This window comes from Palaemon carinicauda, chromosome 41 (assembly GCF_036898095.1).
Source record: "Palaemon carinicauda isolate YSFRI2023 chromosome 41, ASM3689809v2, whole genome shotgun sequence".
Taxonomy (NCBI): domain Eukaryota; kingdom Metazoa; phylum Arthropoda; class Malacostraca; order Decapoda; family Palaemonidae; genus Palaemon; species Palaemon carinicauda.
This window is the reverse complement of record NC_090765.1, coordinates 5,241,164-5,260,948: the sequence shown is the minus strand read 5'-3', so window position 1 is coordinate 5,260,948 and position 19,785 is coordinate 5,241,164. Positions and strand designations below refer to the sequence as shown.

Below are 19,785 nucleotides of genomic sequence, written 5' to 3'. Positions count from 1 at the left end.
AGCTACTTCTTTTATAAATACAGTACTATTCTTCTATGAATCTAGGACAGCCAAGTTATATATATCATATCTGAAGGAGGATCCAAGTATTTTATAGGTAGCAGGTTGACCAAGGCACCAGCCACCTGTTGAGATACTACCACTAGAGAGTTATGGGGTCTTTTGATTGGCCAGACAGTACTACATTGGATCCTTCTCTCTGGTTATGGTTCATTTTCCCTTTGCCTACACATGCACCAAATAGTCAGGCATATTCTTTACAGATTCTCCTCTGTCCTCATACATCTAACAACACTGAAATCACCAAACAATTCTTGTTCACCCAAGGGGTTAACTATTGCACTGTAAGTGTTCAGTGGCTACTTTCCTCTTGGTAAGGGTAGAAGAAACTCTTTAGCTATGGTAAGCAGCTCTTCTAGGAGAACTCTCAGAAATCATACCATTGTTCTCTAATCTTGGGTAGTGTCATAGTCTCTGTACCATGGTCTTCCACTGTCTTGGGTTAGAGATATTTTGCTTGAGGGTACACTCGGGCACTCTATTTTATCTAATTTTTCTTCCTCTTGTTTTGTTAAAGTTCTTATAGTTTATATAGGAAATATTTATTTTAATGTTACCTTTCTTAAAATATTTTGTCTTTCCTTGTTTCCTTTCTTTACAGGGCTATTTTCCCTGTTAGGGCCATTGGGCCTATAGCATCCTGCTTTTCCAACTAGGGTTGTAGCTTAGAAAGTAGTAGTAGTAATAGTAGTAATAGTAATAATAATAATAATAATAATAATAATAATAATAATAATAATAATAATAATAATAATAATAATAAGAAAAGAGGCTTTGAGCAAACAAGAAGAAAGAATTCCTGAATTGGAAAACAAAGTTGGGAACCTCAGTGCACACAGCAAATTCCACCCAGACAACAGACCTCACTGAGAAAGTTGATAATCTTGCTATGAATATGGAATCAATTAAGGCAACACTTCAAACATTGATGGACCCAAAATCAGAGAAAATTACATACGCTGACAAAGTTAAGGAAAAAAAACTCTGGTGGTAATTAAATCAACAAATACAACCATTAAAATTACCGGAAGAAACCACGAGGTTGAACAGGCACTTAGAGACATTACGACATTCCAATACTTAACACGAGGTCAAATTCAATTGGAAATGTTGGTGTAAACTTTGCTAACAAAACGATCAGAGAAGAGGCAGCAAACAAAATTCAGACATTGGTTGTTGACATTGAAACAAGAAAAATTGAAAAATTAAAACCAAAAATAATGATATGCAATGTGTACAATGATTATGATGAAATCATAATCCTATTAAAGAACAGTCCTTTTTGTGTTAGTAGGAAAACCATACAGCTATGATCATTTTGATGAATCTAAGGCAGGATATGAACTCAATGTTGTTTATATACTTTGCTAAATGAATATACTCATACATCTCATACATACCAGTAATATTGCCTGCAGCTCCAGTAGGGACCACAATCTGTACAGGAGCTCCTAATTCAGAACAAAGCTGGTAGTAAGTGAAAAAATAGTGAGCCACTTGAACCATGATGCGTCCCCAGTTAATTGAATTTATGGAGATCAAATTATGCTTGGATACAAATTCTTGGTCGCAAAAGCATTGCTTGATTGGCTCATCTAGGTCATCAGAAGTTCCCTCAACTGTTAATAAGAGAATAAAATTTAGATTTGCACACTTTCCCTGTCCAGAATTACAGAAACAAACATGCAGAAAAAAACTTCAGAAAAACTTAATGTGGAAACACTAGTTCCAAAGAGCCAAATAACAATTCTTATGATCTTTTCTGTTATAAAATACAATCTGAAATGGCAGTTATGATGCTATCTATCCTAAATTATGTCAAATGTAATTATAGTTTGCTATTTTTATGAGTGAAATATCAATACTGTATTTTCTTAAGAAGGCTGTCTTGAGAGTATCTAAAGAAATCTTCATTCAAGTTACCTTTGTAAACAAGCACATTATCTTCTATGACAGTTGTCATTTGCAGTTCCTGGATCATGGTGCAACGTCCACTAGGTAATAGTACAACTATGTCTATTCCTTTCCGACCTCTCACTCCTTCAATGGCTGCGCTTCCTGTGTCTCCTGATGTACCTAATGTAGATATACTCTTGATGTTAAAAAATTACCTTATTTAATGTGGTATGGAAGCTAAGCTGAAAGATAAATTTTCAAGAATAAACTTTCCTTTTTATGAAACTCACCTGATGTTTATATTGTTTTTATTTGTAGCTGTGTCAATGTCTATCCAAAAATAAAAATTTCCAGTTCTTTCTGTAAAATGACTCCACCAATGGGAACCACACACAATCTGGTGGTTGATGGCAGTTAACCAGTCGATGATACAACATATTAACCTCCTACTTTTTAATTTCTTATAGATTGGTGTCGAAATATTTTGCCCCATGATTATATTATTATTATTATTATTACTATCCAAGCTACAACCCTAATTGGAAAAGCAAGATGCTATAAGCCCAGGGGCTCCAATAGGGAAAAATAGCCCAGTGAGGAAAGGAAATAAGGAAATAAATAACTGAAGAAAACAAATTAACAATAAATCATTCTAAAAAAAGTAATGTCAAAAGAGATATATCATATATAAACTATTAACAATGTCAACAACAAAAATGTCATATATAAACTATAAAAAGACTCATGTCCGTCTGGTCAACAAAAAAGCATTTGCTCCAACTTTGAACTCTTGAAGTTCTACTGATTCAACAACCCGATTAGGAAGATCATTCCACAACTTGGTAACAGCTGGAATAAAACTTCTAGAGTACTGCATAGTATTGAGTCTTATGATGGAGAAGGCCTGGCTATTAGAATTAACTGCCTGCCTAGTATTACGAACAGGATAGAATTGTCCAGGGAGATCAGAATGTAAAGGATGGTCAGAGTTATGAAAAATCTTATGCAACATGCATAATGAACTAATTGATCGACGGTGCCAGAGATTAATATCTAGATCAGGAATAAGAAATTTAATAGACCGTAAGTTTCTGTCCAACAAATTAAGATGAGAATCAGCAGCTGAAGACCAGACCGGAGAACAATACTCAAAACAAGGTAGAATAAAAGAATTAAAACACTTCTTCAGAATAGATTGATCACCGAATATCTTAAAAGACTTTCTCAATAAGCCAATTTTTTGTGCAATTGAAGAAGACACAGACCTTATATGTTTCTCAAAAGTAAATTTGCTGTCAAGAATCACGCCTAAAATTTTGAAAGAGTCATACAAATTTAAAGAAACATTATCAATACTGAGATCCGGATGTTGAGGAGCCACCGTCCTTGACCTACTTACAATCATACTTTGAGTTTTGTTAGGATTCAACTTCATACCCCATAATTTGCACCATGCACTAATTTTAGCTAAATCTCTATTAAGGGATTCACCAACCCCAGATCTACATTCAGGGGATGGAATTGATGCAAAGAGAGTAGCATCATCTGCATATGCAACAAGCTTATTTTCTAGGCCAAACCACATATCATGTGTATATAGTATGAAAAGTAATGGGCCAAGAACACTACCCTGTGGAACACCGGATATCACATTCCTATACTCACTATGGTGCCCATCAACAACAACTCTTTGAGATCTACTACTTAAAAAATCAATAATAATGCTAAGAAACGACCCACCCACTCCCAACTGTTTCAGTTTGAAAACAAGGGCCTCATGATTAACACGGTCAAAGGCAGCACTAAAATCAAGGCCAATCATACGAATAATTGAACTTTAGTACTGTAGTTTATTTTGAACTAGTAATCAAAAGGCAATACTAATTTTTCATGGTTTTGTGGTGCGTAAAATGATCTGGGCAGCTACCCAAAAGTTGTGTTTATGTTTAGAACGGTTAAAATGATATACAAACACATAAGGACAAAAGCAATAATTGCATTTGCAGAAACTGAAACCTTTGAAGTAGTGTTGGATTACACCAGGTGTCAGCATTAAGCCGATCTTTATTTGTACTGGTCATGGATGTGTTAAGTGACGAGAGTACAAATGAAGAGTTGTGGGAGTTGCAATATGTAGACGATTTGGTGACTACAACTGAAAATGAGGGCGACTTACAAAAACAGGTTGTAGAGTGGCATGAGATTTTGGAGAGGGGTGGCTTGTGTGTAAATGTGGATAAGACTGAGGTTATGATGAGTAGTAAGGGAGGTAAGGACAGGATAGGCATAAATAAAAGTAGAGGCTCGATTATAGTACAGGTGGAACAATTTAGATACTTGGGAACTACTATAAGTCAGGAGAGAGGATGTGAGGCTGAAATTGAGAATAGGATAAAAGCAGCCTTGGGGAAGTGGAGGGAGGTATCAGGGGTGGTAGGTGATACGAAAATGCCAATCAAACTAAAATACCAATCAAACTATATCACAGTAATAAGAATAGTATCAATGTATGGATTGGAAATATGGGCTCTAAGTCGAAAAGAGAAAGCAATGCTTGAGAGAACAGAGATAAGAATGATAAGGGGGAATATCACAACTTGAAAGGTTGGAAAATGATGAAATATGACAAATTCGAAGATAATTTGTATTTTTCCTAACCATACAAACCTTAGCTATTTACAAAGGTTTTTACTTTTAGCGCAGCTGAAATGACGAGCCAATAGTTTTTAACGAGGGTTAATTACCCCCGCGCTAGTTAGCGGGGGGTGGGGAAGGGTAGCTTGCTACCCCTCCCCCCTCCACACACCGGTGACTTGCTTCACTTCACTTAGCGGTAGGACTTGACTTGGGGGTCAGGGATGGCGAGCACATATGTGTAAATAGCTAAGGTTTGTATGGTTAGGAAAAATACAAATTATCTTCGAATTTGTCATTTGTTCCGTAACCGAAATACAAACCACGCTATTTACAAAGGGTGACTTACCCCTTAGGAAGGGTGGAAAGTCCCCAGCCTTACTGACTTTGGCTTGCCCGGGGGCTCGATCCCTTAGTGAGCAGCACTAGAGAGAGGGAGCCCCTGTACCTCACAGGTTCCTAGCATCGCTAGGAACGAGTGGCCTACATAAGTAGTGTGAGGAGGAGAGTGTGACTCGTCCTATGAAGTTGACCTTGAGACCTTCAGATAGGAATTCTAGGATAGGACGTTCCCCATACCACCTCATCAGGGTATGGGAGACGCAACAGTATTAAGCTTAATACTAGGAGCACAAAGAAGCATGGGTTACCTGCAGAGGTCGAGGTCAGCTATGCGAGGACCAGGATGCTGCTTCCCCAAGAGAGGGGAGAATGAAGAAAGAAGTAAGGGTCAGACATACTCTTTCATTCACACAGACTAAGACCGGGTAACAACGCCCTCAACCTACTGCTACTTGTCCAAAAAGGAGCCTGAGGTTAGACCAGCTGTTGTGCAGCCACCACAGGGCCGATAGAGAACGTATCGAGGCTCCTGTGGGTCACGTCTTGCAGGTAGTGGGCTGTGAAGGTCGTTTGACGCTTCCAGACCCCCGCTTGAAGTACCTGCGTCACAGAGAAGTTTCTCTTGAAGGCCAGGGATGTAGCAATACCCCTGACATCGTGGGCCCGAGGGCGACGTGACGGAGGAGGGTCAGGATTCAGGGCATGGTGGATAACCCTTCGAATCCAAGCAGAGATGGTGTTCCTTGTGACCCTCCTCTTTGTCCTGCCTGTGCTCACAAACAAAGCTCGCACATGAGGACGGACTGCAGCCGTTCTCTTCAAGTAGTACCTCAGACACCTCACTGGGCATAGTAGCAGCTGGTCTGGGTCGTTTGTTACAGAACGGAGACTCGCGATCCTGAAAGAGTCGAACCGAGGATCCGGCACTCCAGGATTCTGAGTCTTGGCCACAAACTCAGGGACGAACCTGAACGTTACCTCCCCCCATCCCCTTGAATGGGCGATGTCGTACGAGAGACCATGAAGTTCACTAACTCGCTTGGCCGAGGCCAAGGCGAGTAGGAAAGCCGTCTTCCAAGACAGGTGGCGATCGGAGGCCTGGCGTAATGGCTCGAAGGGAGGTCTCTTGAGAGACCTGAGAACTCGAACCACGTTCCAAGGAGGGGGTCTCACTTCCGACTGGGGGCAGGTAAGCTCATAGCTACGTATGAGTAAAGAGAGTTCTAGCGATGAAGAAATATCCACGCCCTTCAATCTGAAGGCCAAGCTTAAGGCTGAGCGATAGCCTTTCACTGCCGAGACAGAAAGGCGCATTTCTTCTCGCAGATACACAAGGAAGTCCGCTATTGCTGGAATAGTGGCATCGAGTGGAGAGATACCCCTTCCACGACACCAACCACAAAAGACTCTCCACTTCGCAGGTGCCGAGACATTCTCTCCGCAACCTGTTGCGAAAAGCCTCTCTCCGCGAGGAGACGCTGGATAGTCTCCAGGCGTGAAGCCGAAGCGAGGCTACGGCCCTGTGAGGGACACCGGAGTGGGGTTGTCTGAGAAGCTCGTGTCGTGGAGGAAGCTCCCTTGGGAGTTCCGTCAGGAGTTGCAGAAGGTCCGGAAACCATTCCGCGTGATGCCATAGCGGAGCTACTAGAGTCATGGAACAGTTGACCGATAGTCTGGTCCTGTTGAGCACCCTTCTCATCAGACAGAATGGTGGGAAGGCGTACACGTCGATGTTGTCCCACCGTTGCTGGAAAGCATCTTGCCAGAGTGCCTTGGGGTCCGGGACTGGTGAGCAGTACAGGGGCAGCTTGAAGTTCAAGGCTGTCGCGAACAAGTCCACCGTCGGGGAACCCCACAAAGTCAGGACTTTGTTGGCTATCTGAGGATCCAAAGACCACTCGGTACTCACTATCTGCGAAGCCCTGCTCAGACTGTCGGCGAGCACATTCCTCTTGCCAGGAATGAAGCGAGCTGATAGTGTTATCGAGTGGGTTTCGGTCCACCTCAGAGTCTCTACTGCAAGATGGGATAGCTGTTGCGAAAAAGTGCCTCCCTGCTTGTTGATATAAGCCACTACCGTGGTGTTGTCGCTTATCACCACCACGGAGTGACCCGCCAGGAACCGTTGGAACTGTTGAAGGGCCAGAAAGACGGCCTTCAATTCTAGCAGGTTGATGTGTAGGCACTTTTCTGATTCTGACCAAAGGCCTGAGGCCCTCTGGTTCAGAACGTGCGCCCCCCACCCTTCTTTTGACGCGTCCGAAAACAGAGTCAATTCCGGGGGGAGGACGAGAAGACTCACTCCCTTTCGCAGGTTCTCGTCGGCCAGCCACCACCGCAAGTCCGTCTTTTCCAGAGACCCCATTGGGATCAGAGTGTCCGGGGAATCGGATCCTTGATTCCACCGGGACTTGAGCCGCCATTGAAGGGATCTCATCCTGAGGCGGCTGTTTGGAACCAGACGGGCCAGGGAGGATAGGTGGCCCAAGAGACGCAACCACGATTGGGCGGGGAGTTCTTTTCGCCTGAGGAAAGGTTCCGCCACCCTCCTCAGCCTTGCTATCCGGTCGTCTGATGGAAAGGCTTTGTGGAGATTGGTGTCTATTAGCATGCCTAGATAAACCAGTCGTTGGGACGGCTGCAGAGAGGACTTCTCGAGGTTTACCACGATCCCCAGATCCTGGCAAAGATCTAGAAGCCTGTCTCGGTGTCGAAGAAGGGTCGACTCCGAGTCTGCTAGGATCAGCCAATCGTCTAGGTAACGAAGGAGACGAATGCCGTTCCTGTGCGCCCAAGTCGAAATCAGGGTGAACACTCTGGTGAACACCTGAGGAGCTGTGGAGAGACCGAAACACAGCACCTTGAACTGGTAGATCTTGTTGTCTAGGCAGAATCTCAGGTACTTCCTGGAAGACGGATGGATTGGGATCTGGAAGTACGCATCCTTTAGATCCAGTGTACACATGAAGTCTTGTGGTCTCACCGCAAGTCTGACCGTGTCTGCTGTCTCCATGCTGAACCGGGTTTGTTCGACAAACCTGTTCAGAGCCGAGAGATCGATGACGGGTCTCCAGCCTCCAGTAGCATTCTTTACAAGAAAGAGTCGACTGAAGAAGCCTGGAGAGCCGTCCACGACTTCCTGGAGAGCACCCTTCTCGAACATGGTCTCGACTTCGGCCTGAAGGGCCAGCCCCTTTGCCGATCCCATGGCATAGGAGCTCAAGGACACTGGATTCGCTGTCAGGGGAGGTTGAGATGACGTGAACGGGACGCGATAACCTTGGCCGATCACTGAGACCGTCCAAGCATCGGCCCCGAGATGTTGCCACCTGCGGACGCAACGCTGAAGGCATCCCCCCACAGGTGGACACGCAGGGGGACTGCCACCCCTAGGGCTTGCGGCCGCGGCCGCCACCCCTAGAAGTCTTGCCTCCCCTGGAGGACTTACCGCCCCTCTTGACCTTGGCTGGAAAGGGCTGGGGCTTAGACACCACTTTCTTAGCTGCCGGTGCCTGTTTGGGAGCCTTACGAGGCTGTTGCTGCTGTTGTGGCGGGGCTGGAGGCTTATAGGGCCGAGTTGTAAGGGCCCTGTGGAGGAGGAAGTCCGTGCTGGATTTCCTCCACCTCTCAGCCGTTCGCTCCAAGTCTTGAGGCTCAAACAGGCTCTCCCCCAGGAGGGAGGCATGTCGGAGCCTACACACATCTACGGCGGGGACCTTCGGATGGAATCTCTCGGACACAGCATCGCGACGCTTCAACACCGAGTTGGCCCACAGGGTGGTAACCTGGTGCGCCAAAAACTCGATGGAGCGGGTGCCCGAGAGCAAGAAGGTCTCTAGGGCCTTCCTATTGGTCTCCTTGGACAAGTCCTCCGATCGCAATAGGATGCCCAGAGATCCTAACCAGAAGTCCAGCCACGAAGTGGCCTGCATGGCACACTTAGCGACCTTCTCGTGGTTAAGGATCTCTGCCGCCGAGAACGACACCTGCCGGGCAGAGAGTTTCTCCAAGAGAACTCCCTTCGCCAGCTCCTCCACAGAGTGATGGAGAGGAAGAGCGAGGTTGTGCTCACCCAGGATCTCGAAATACCTCCTCTGCTGAAGGCGAGGAGGAGGGATGAGTTTGTTCCCGGCAGTGGAACGACTGGAGGAGGCAAGAAGTGCGAGCTGAGCATTGGCCCTAGCTCTGGCACTCTTCAGCCCCCGAGACCAGGGCAGAGCTGCACTGGTCTTAGGGGCCTTCCGAACGTCAAACACTTCATCCAGAATCGTGTCTTTGCCTTCACGGGGGGGGATGACTGGATCCGTAAGACTGTTAAGTTGCCTTATCAGGCTTAGGACCTGCCAGAAGGCATGTTCGGACTCTTGCTGTTCTCCTCCCTGCGGGCTGGCAGCTAAGTCTCCTGCCCCAGGAATCTCTTCCTGGGGTGATACGTGGACATTCCCCTGGGTAGTCGTGGGTTCCTGTCGAATCCTTGCAGAGGATTTAGGGATGGTCTTGGTATCCTTGGGTTCCCTCCTAGGAGGGATACAGGATCCCAACAACGAGGTTCGAGAGGCCCCTTCCTCACGAGACGATTCTCCTGCCTGAAGCGAAGTCTCCCCCCCTGGTGCCGAGGGGAAGACTACCGCCCCACTGGACTCACCTGAGGACGGAAAGGCCTCGTCCACGGGAGAAGGAGAGAGTACTCGTGCAGGAGAGGGGACCCTCGAGACCGACCTCTTGGGAACCAACTTCGCCCTGGGGGAAGTCACCACGAAGTCCACTCCTCTCTTTCTCTTCAGCGTAGGAGAGACAGCCGCTGGTTTGTTACCCTGGCCGGCAAGTGCTGGTTTCATAACCCTCACTAACGCCCGTGCCAGCGGACCAAACCAAGTCTGCTGCTCAAAGGACACAGAGTCCGAAATCCTCGCTAAGGTGAAAGGGATCGGGCGATCCTTTGGAGTGGACACGACGGTACCTGCCTGAAAAGAAGGTGGGGAAGAATGCTGTAATGACCTGTCCTCGTCCTGCAATACCAACCTGTGCTTGGATGGAGGTGATCCCGAGTGCCGTCTAGGAGCACACGTCCCTGCTGCTACCACCGGCTGTGGAATTCGCCGCGAACTATGGTCGCGCGAGGGTGAACGGTCGCGCAAAGGCGAATGGTTGCGCGGGTGATCGTGCGGGCGCACAGGCGAGCGGTCGCGCGGGCGCGCAGGCGAGCGGTCGCGCGGGGCGCGCAGGCGAGCGGTCGCGTGGGCGCGCAGGCGAGCGGTCGCGCGGGGCGCGCAGGCGAGCGATCGCGCGGGCGCGCAGGCGAGTGGGCGTGAGGGTGGGCAGGTAAATGAACACGTGTCCGAGGCGACGAACGCAAGCGATGGCGCGACGGCGAGGGATCGTGCTGCCGCGTAGGTGAAGAAGATCGCTGGCGATAATGACCGCGTGATGGTAAGCGATGGCGAGCAGCATGTGTAGGTGAATGATCGCGCGCAAGAGGGCGGTCGTTCAGGGTTGTGCGATGAGGATGAGCATGCGTAAGCGGGCGATCGTGCAGGGTTGTGCGATGGCGAGCAGCATGCGCAGGTGAATGATCGCGTGAAAGGGTGCGATGGTGATAAGCATCCGCAGGAGGGCGATCGTTCAGGGTTGTGCGATGAGGAGCAGCATGCGTAAGCGGGCGATCGTGCAGGGTTGTGCGATGGCGAGCAGCATGCGCAGGTGAATGATCGCGTGAAAGGGTGCGATGGTGATCAGCATCCGCAGGAAGGCGATCGTTCAGGGTTGTGCGATGAGGAGCAGCATGCGTAAGCGGGCGATCGTGCAGGGTTGTGCGATGGCGAGCAGCATGCGCAGGTGAATGATCGCGTGAAAGGGTGCGATGGTGATCAGCATCCGCAGGAGGGCAATCGTTCAGGGTAGTGCGATGAGGAGCAGCATGCGTAAGCGGGCGATCATGCAGGGTCGTGCGATGGCGGGCAGCATGTGTAGGTGATCGCTGGCGAACTGGTGATCGCTGGCGAGCTGGTGATCGCTGGCGAGCAGAAGGTCGACGCGTGTCCTGTGAGAGGACAGGTGGTGCGTCGCGTTCACGAGCAGGAACGGGAAGATCGCTGGCGCGTTGGCGAACATGTGTTTCTGACACACGCGCAGCACGATGTTGCGTAGCCACAGGACCAGGTGGATGGTGAGCAGGGAGTTCAGCAGGAACTAAAGGGTAGTCAGAGACCGAAGGGCGATGGTCCTCAAATGAGCGCTGACGCTCGGAAGAGAGCTGACGAGCAGGAGAGCGCTGGCGAGGGGGGCTAACATCAGGAGAGAGCCGACGAGCAGGAGAGTCTTGGCGAGCAGGAGATCGTCGACGAGCAGGAGATCGCTGGCGAGCAGGAGAGCGCTTGTGCGCTGGCCCTGCTCGCGTAAGGGAAGAATCCCTTAGCCCCGAAGGGACCGTTGCCCGTCGGGTGACGAGTTCTCCAGAAGGCGAAGATCCGGCAGGAGATGGTGAGCGGTCTGCTGAGAGGTTCAAGGAGGGCGGAGCAGTCGGTTGAGGCTGACAAGGAGAGTCCCCCCCGGAGGACGAAGACCCAAAAAGGCGCCTCTTAGTCCCCCTGTAAGGGGAAGGGAGGCCCTTGTGGCGTAGAGGGCGGTGAGCCTTACGGCGGAGGCGGCCTCGGGGAGATCGTCGGGACCATCGGTCCTCCGAAGGGGAGTCTCCTTCAAAACACTTCCCTCAGAAGGAAGCTGGGCAGCAGTCGAGACCGAAGGACTCACTTCCCCCTTCGAAGGATGCACGGAAGGAGGAGGAGAGCCTAGAGCACCATCACCAGCAACAGCACCTGCGTCGGAGGCCTCTGTCACCACGACGTTGACAATAGACAGAGGGTCTACCTCCGCTACCACCGGCGACTGTTTAACAGCGGCCCCCAACGAGACAAGGTCAATAAGAGCGACCCTGGAGGGCAAGCCCTTAAGCCCCAGGGACGACCAAATCTGTAACAGATCATCACTGGATAAGGCATTATTATCAATAACCTCCCCCGGAGGAGGAGGGGGAACCGCCTCGCTATGGGAGGTGACGCCCTCTCCCCCCACCGAAGGTAGGGAAACAGAACAAGGGCCTGCGCTCCCACTCGGACGACTCTCCTTAGGAGGCGGACGAGGGGGAGCTTCGGAGGAGGTTTGGGCGGCGGAAGAAGAGTCCCGAGAACCTTCCTCCTTCAAGGCTAACCCCGGAGGAGAACGGTCTCTCTTGGACTTCTTCTTACGCCGACGGCCAAACCTCTCCCACTGGGAGGCAGACCACTCCCTGCACTCACGGCACATGTTATCCTGGTCGCACCGTTGGCCCCGACATTGAGGGCAGAGGGTGTGAGGATCCGTAATCACGTCCGACATGAAAGTCCCACAAGGACGGCCGGCAACTCCAGGGCATGTCCGCATATTAAATAAAAGAAAATAACTGAAGGTCAACTTCCAACCAATCACACAAGCTGAAAAGAAAAAGAAGAAAATTAAAGGCTGTCACGAAGGCGATGAACAGACACGTCTGATCACCGCCGAGCCAAAAGTGAAGTGAAGCAAGTCACCGGTGTGTGGAGGGGGGAGGGGTAGCAAGCTACCCTTCCCCACCCCTCGCTAACTAGCGCGGGGGTAATTAACCCTCGTTAAAAACTATTGGCTCGTCATTTCAGCTGCGCTAAAAGTAAAAACCTTTGTAAATAGCGTGGTTTGTATTTCGGTTACGGAACAAAAGAAGATTGGCAGACATAGTAAAGATAACAGAGGTGATAAGAGTGTTACAAATGAGATTGTAAGGGCACATATTGAAGATGGATGGTGGGGAGGGAATGAGGAAGGCTTAGGAGGAACCTGTTAGGGGGGAATTGAAAGGGAGGCAGAGAATTAGATGTCAAGATATGGTGAAGGATGATCTGGAAAGAAGAGCTTTGGTGGAAGAGGATGCCTTTAATGGAAGGCATTGGATAGAGCGCATCCTGTTGAGCCGCTACCACAGGTCTGAGTGAAAACATGTCTTAAGACCTGTGGGTCTACTCCCATAGATAGTGGGCTGTAAAAGATATCTGACGTTTCCAGACTCCAACCTTTAATACCTGCACAACTGACATATCCCTCTTAAAAGTAATTGTCAGGCCAATTCCTCTTGACTTCATGGGCTTGTACTGAAACTAAATCATTAGGACTCTCTGCTTGGGGAAATTCTCGTTTAATGGCTCTACAAAGCCAGAAAGAAATGGTGTTCTTTGAAGTCATCTTTTCAATCAAGCTGTCACCAATAAAGAGATTTTGAATCTTTGACCTGAAGGACTGGGTTCTCTTTAAGTAGCATTTAAGTGCCCTCACAGAAAAAAAGAAACAAATCGTATATAGTAGATCATCCATTGAGTCCCAAAAAGATAACTCATTAACATGAGCCTGCCAAGTCTTCAAATAGAAAGATAATATTTTCTATGGGAAGTACTTGACTAGAATTATTAGAAAATTAGACAAATAGTCAACCTCCCCCAGAGAAAATAAAGGAAGGGTTCATACTAGGATAGACCTCTCTTCAACTACTTTCTGCTGAACCTATGACTTAAAAAGTCACTAGTGTGAGAGAGCTTGCTAACCATAGGCTATATGGTTCAATCGTAAACCCTCATTTCTCGCCAATAACCACATCAGATGAATATAAAAGCATGAGGTCAAACCTTCTTATAAGGGAAGAGAGCTGTGCTAACCCCTCCCCCTCATTCTTGACCCTTGAGGGAGAAGAAGGAACAAACCCATCTCCACAACTTATCTATATATTCACATCCATATTCCATTTGGTGTAAATACTAGCCATGCAAATTGATGAGTTATTCACTTGTTCAATATAATTTTCTTATTATTAAACATTACCAAATTATAAAATTTCTATATAGCCCACGTAACTGACAAAAATATCTGGGTGAATGCGAAAGAATCCCACTGGTTGGACAAGTTATGTTAGTTAGATGAGTCATAGATGAAAAAGTTATGAGTATTCTTCCTAACTCATAGGAAAGGTATGGCAGTCCCTTGAAGGTAAACCTATCTTGCAGATGACAAAGGTGTTATCTCTAAAGACAAATACTCGAAACTCCGGACTTCACATTTCCTCCACTGGCTAAGCTAACTAATGAAGAAAACCATTTGAAAGCACAACCTAACCTGCGAACAGGAAAGGTGTTACTGCCCCAGAGTATAACCACTGGTCACCCACTAGTGAGCGGCGAAGACCAAAGTCAAGCTCAGAAAGGTCCACACTCCCTTTCCCCATCAGATTTCTCAAAGAACACGTACAGGGGAAGGCAACAATAACAGCAGAAAAGAGGAGTATCCAAACGATGACGATGCCCCTGAGGTGGCGGCCGAGTTACACGGAAGGCCATCCACCAAAGGAATGATCGATGTCCAAGGGAGAAAGGAAGGGAAGGTTCTTCATCCACGAGAGCCTGCCGTCCTACGATGTCACACACATAGAAAAAGAAAAAGAAAGAGAAAGAAACAGAAGAAAAAGAGTTAATAGAACGACTGAGAAGAAAGAGAAACATGACTAATTCGTAGATAATTTGTATTTTTCCTAACTATACAAACCTTAGCTATTTACATGGGGTAATTACTTTGGCGTAGCTGAATGACGGGCCATAAGAATTTTAACGAGGGTTTACTACCCCACCGCTAGTTAGCGGGGGGTAGGGAGGGGTAGCTTGCTACCCCTCCCCCTCACACACACGGGTGAAAGGCTCACTTTACTTAGAGGTAGGACTTATCCTGGGGACAGGGCTGGCGGGCAAATATGTGTAAATAGCTAAGGTTTGTATAGTTAAGAAAAATACAAATTATCTACGAATTTGTCATTTGTTCCGTAACTGAAATACAAACCACGCTATTTACATGGGGTGACTTAACCCTTAGGAAGGGTGGTAAGGAAGCATGGTCTACCTGCAGTGGTTTGAGGTCAGCTGTGCAGAGAACCGAGGATGCTGCTTTCTCCAAGGGAGGAGAGGATGAAGAAAAGAATAAGGGTCAGACATATATTTTCATTCACGCAGACTACCACCAGGTAACAATGCCCTCAACCTTCTGCTACTTGTCCATTAAGGAGCCTGAGGTTTAGACCAGCTGTTGTGAAACCACCGCAGGGCCGATAGAAACGTATCGAGCCTCCTGTGGGTCATGTCTTGCAGGTAAGGGGCTGAGAAGATGGTCTGAAGCTTCAACACCCCCTTTGCAGGACCTGCGTCACTGAATGCTGCTCCATGAAGGGCAGGGACGTAGCCACGCCCTTGACATCATGGGCTCTAGGGCGATGCGACGGAGAAGGGTCAGGATTCAAGGCCGGGTGTAACACCCTGCAAATCCGGGCTGAGATGGTATTCCTGGAGACCCTTCTCTTCGTTTTCCCAGGGTCCACGAACGAGGCTTGAGCCTGGAGACGAACTGCAGCTGTTCTCTTAAGACGCCCCCTCAGACTCCCTACCGGCAAGGTAGGAGATGGTCTGGGTCATCTGCTACAGGACGGAGACTCGAAACCTGGAAAGCGTCGAACAGCGGGTCAGGCACTCCCGGGTTCTGTGTCTTGGCAACAAAACTCAGGGACAAACCTGAACGTTGCCTCCCCATATCTCCCTGAATGGGCGAAGCCGTATGAGAGACCATGTGACTCGCATGGCCGAGGATAAGGCTAGCAGGACCACTGTCTACCCAGTAAGGTGGTGATCTGGAGCCTAACGTAGTGGTCCATCGGAAGGTCTCTTTAGAGACTTGAGGACTCGAACCGCGTTACAAGGAGGAGGTCTCACCCTCGACTGAGGGCAGGAGAGGACATGACTTTGTATGAGGAGGAAGAGTTCCAGCAAGGGAGAAATGTCTATCCCTTGAGCCTGGAGGCAAGACCTAAGGCTGAGGGATAGCCCTTCACAGCCGAAACTGAAAGGCACATTTCATCCCACAATCTCACGAGGAGCTCCGCTATTGTTGGAAGCAGCATCGTGTGGAGGGATACCCTCTCCACGACACTGACCACAGCAACTCACCCCTTCGCCTGGGTGATCTACTGCGGAAGACTTGCGCAGGAGTCCAGACCTCCTTTTTGCAACTTGTTGCGAAAATCCTCTCTCTTTGAGGAGATGCTGGATAGTCTCCCGGCGGGAAGACGGAGTGAAGCTACGGCATTGCGGAGGATGATGGCATGTGGCTGTGTGAGTAACCAGTGACGTGGGGGGGTTTCCCTCGTCAGGAGTTACAGAGGGACTTGGTGAGCCATCTGCGAGAGGCCCTAGCGGAGTTATGGAGGTCATTTAGAGACTGACCGATACTCTGGTCTTGTAGAGTACTCTCCTCATCCGCCAGAACGGGGAAGGCGAACACATCGATGTTGTCCCAACGTTGCTGGAAGGCATCTTACCAGAGGGCCTTGGGGTCCGGGACCGGGGAGTAGTACAGTGGGAGCATGCAGCTTAGCGCTGTAGCAAACCAGTCCACAGAGGGGAGCCCCACCGAGTCAGGACTTGTAGGCTACTTGAGGATCCAAGACCACTTGGTATGTGGTGTCTGTGTCGCACTGCTCAGACTGTCGGCGAGCCCATTCCTTTGCCTGGAATCAAGCAAGCTGCTAAGGAGATCGAGGGGAACCCGGACCATCTCAGTATTTCAACCGCAGGATGGGATGGCTGTACTGAAAAGTACCTCCTTGTCTGAGCATGTAAGCCATCACTGTGGTGTTGTTGACCCTCACAACCACAGAGTAGTCCGCCAGGCTTGGTGGAGCTACTGAAGTGCCAGAAACACAGTTTCCATCTCTAGTAGGTCTAGAGAAGGTACTTCCTGGTTCTGACCACCGGCCTGAGGTCTCGTGGTTCAGAACGTGGGGCCCCCCCCCTTTCTTTGACGTGTCTGAAAACAGCATCAAGTTTGGGGGGAGGACGAGAAGGTCCACTCCCTATTGTAGATTCTCGTCTGCTTCCCACCACTGGGGGTCCGTATGTTCCGGTTGTCCCCTAGGGATCCAGGTGTCCGGGGAGTCGTGTCTATGACACCACCGCGTCCTGAGTCGCCACTGTAGAGAACTCAACCTGAGACGACTGTTGGAAACCAGACGGGCCAGGAAGGAGAGATGTAACCACAATGGGTTAGAGGTTCTTTTCGTGTGGGAGAAGGTCTCGCGACCTACCTTCGCCTAGCTATCCTGTCGTCTGACGGGAAGGCTTTGGGAGATTGGTGTCTAAGACCATGCCTAGCTATACCGGACTCTGAAAGGGCTGTGGGGAAGACTCCTCGAGGACCACCATGATCCTTAGAACTTAGCAAAGTCCGAGGAACTTGTCCCGAAGGCGAAGAAGGGACGCCCTCAAGACTGCTAGGATCAGCCAGTCACCCAGGAAATGGAGGGGACGGATGCCGATCCTGAGAGCCCATGAAGAGATCAGAGTGGAAGCTTCGGTGAACACTTGAGGTGCTGGAGAGAGACCGAAGCACAGCACCTTGAACTGGTATACCCGCCTTGCAGGCAAAATCCAAAGTACTTCCTTGAAGACGGGTGGACCAGGATCGAAAGTACGCGTCCTACCGGACCAGCGTACTGTACACATGAAGTCTTGTGGTCTCACTGCAAGACTGACTGCGTCTGCCGTCGCTATGCTGCACGGAGACTGTTTGGCAACCCCGTACAGAGTCGAGAATTCGATGACCGGTATCCAGCCTCCAGACGCCTTCTCCCAGGGAGACGATTAAGGAAGCCTCGGAACCCGTTAGCCACCTCTTGGAGGGAGCGCATCTCCAACATGGACTGGACTTCTGCCCGGAGGGCTCGTCCCCTCACCAATCCCTACCCAGGGAGGAGGGAGGGGCTCGATACCGACCGGGACTATTGAAGGAGGCAAGCTCAGAGAGCTGGTGTCTCTGGCGCTCTTTATTCCCTGGGACCAGGGCAAGCTGCACTGGCCCAAGGGATATCTTGGGTTCGCAGATTCGGTCCCGGACTGTATCCTTCCCTGCACGAAGAGGAATCTCTGGATCTGGGGTGCCCTTGAGGTTTCTCCTGAGGGTCAGAACCTGCCAGAACGCAAGTTCCGATCCCTGGAGCTTCTCCTGATGGACTGGCAGCGAGGTCTCTCGTCCCTGGAGGCTCTTCCTGGGGAGACTCGTAGACATGCTCCAAGGGTCCATCTGGTTCCTGTCGGGTCCTTGCGGAAGACTGGGCCTTCGGTTCCCTCCTAGGAGGGAAACAGGACTCCAGCAATGAAGGATGTAAGGCTTTCGCCCCCTCTGCACAATAAGATATATCAGGAAGAGGTGGGGATTCCCCTTATGGTGTGATTGTGATGGGGGAGAGGACCGGATCTTCCGACCCACCTGGGGATGGGTAATGCTCATCCGCAGGGGAGGGGAGAAGAAGACTGAGGAGGACTCATCGCTTGCGTAAGGACTCGAAGGGACAGGATAGTCCTTGGAAGAGATACCATGCCAGGGATTCCTCTCACCCTCTTCAGGGGGAGAGGAAGTTGCTACTGATTAGTGACCCCAGTCAGAAGGTACAGCCTCATTGCCTGCGTAAGCGCTCTGACGACGGCGTCCCACCAGGGATGCCGACCGACCGTCGCGCTGACAGGGAGTCCCTCTGGAGGGGAGAGGATCGTTCAATCCCTTGGAGGAGTTGACACATGAGGGTTCGCCTGTAGAGAATCTGCAATGAAGGGAGAAGAGACCTTTGACCTGTCCAGAAACCTTCCCCTCTCTGGACAGGGCGCTGCTCTACGCTGCGGGGGAGGGAAACGCGAAGGTGGCCTGACCGCCCGAATCTCTAATGTAATTAGGGCGCGATTGTGTCGGAGAACGGTGCGCCGATCATGCTGGTGATCGCGCGAAAAGCACAGATCTGGGTAGCGCGTGAATGAAACGTGCGTAGCAGTATAACTGCGCTTGCCCGCACGCGTACCCGCGTGGGCGTGGGTGTATTGGCGATCGCGCGGGGGGGGGGAATCATCGGTGCCCGCGTGGACGATCCCCGCGCTTCCGCACGTATGAAGATCGCAGGTGCTTGTGCGTGAAAGATCGTGGGCGATTGCGTGGGAAACCATCCCACGTGCGGACGATCTTGGTGACAGAAGATCGCCGGTGCTTGCGAGCCGTCAGTGATTGCGCATGGGAAACCATCCCATGCGTGGAAGAAATAACGCGGACGATCTTCGGCGCCTACGCGTGTACAAAGATCGTCGGCGCTAGTGCGAGAGATGATCGTCGGAGACAGTGAGCGGTAAACCATTGGTGCCAGCGCGCGTACGATTTCTGGCTATATAAGATGATCGTTGGCGATTCGCGCGAGCACGCACGATCTTCGGCGCTCATGCGTGTGCGAAGATCGTCGGCGCTCGCGCGCGAGAGAATATAGTCGGCGATTGGGCGCGGGAAAACCTTGGTGCCAGCGCGCGGACGATCTACTACGATCGCACGCGGACGATCTACGACGATCGCGCGTGAGAAACCGCGCGCGAACGATCCGTGATGATCGCGCGTGGGCAACCATCCCACCCGTGGACGAGCGGAAAAACGCCCGAGGACGAGCGAGAAACCGCGCGCGGATGATTCACGATAATCGCGAGAGCCTCAATGGTCGCAAGCGGGAAACCCTCCCGCGCACGGAACGATCTTCGGCCCTTACGCTCATTAGGAAGACCGTCGGCGCTTGCGCGCCTAGCGCCGGATCCGAAGATCGTCGGCTATCGGCCGTTGACGATCGCGTGCGGAAAACCGTGCGTGGAAGGCCTCGAAGATCGCGCGCGCGAACGGCCTCGAAGATAGCGCGCGGGACAATCTTCGGCGCTAACGAGCGTTATGAAGATCGTCGGTGCT

At 50.1% G+C, this 19,785-nt stretch overlaps 1 protein-coding gene across 1 annotated transcript in view; it reads right to left on the bottom strand.

The window, feature by feature from the left end:
* Positions 1-19,785, bottom strand: part of LOC137632334 (threonine synthase-like 2) — an 81,058-nt gene that overhangs the window by 12,511 nt on the left and 48,762 nt on the right. Inside the window, exons 5-6 of the mRNA XM_068364266.1 lie at positions 1,984-2,136; positions 1,461-1,679 (exon numbers count right to left, since the gene is read on the bottom strand). Of these exons, the coding sequence (XP_068220367.1) occupies positions 1,461-1,679; positions 1,984-2,136 (372 nt within the window). The remainder of the gene's footprint in view (positions 1-1,460; positions 1,680-1,983; positions 2,137-19,785) is intronic.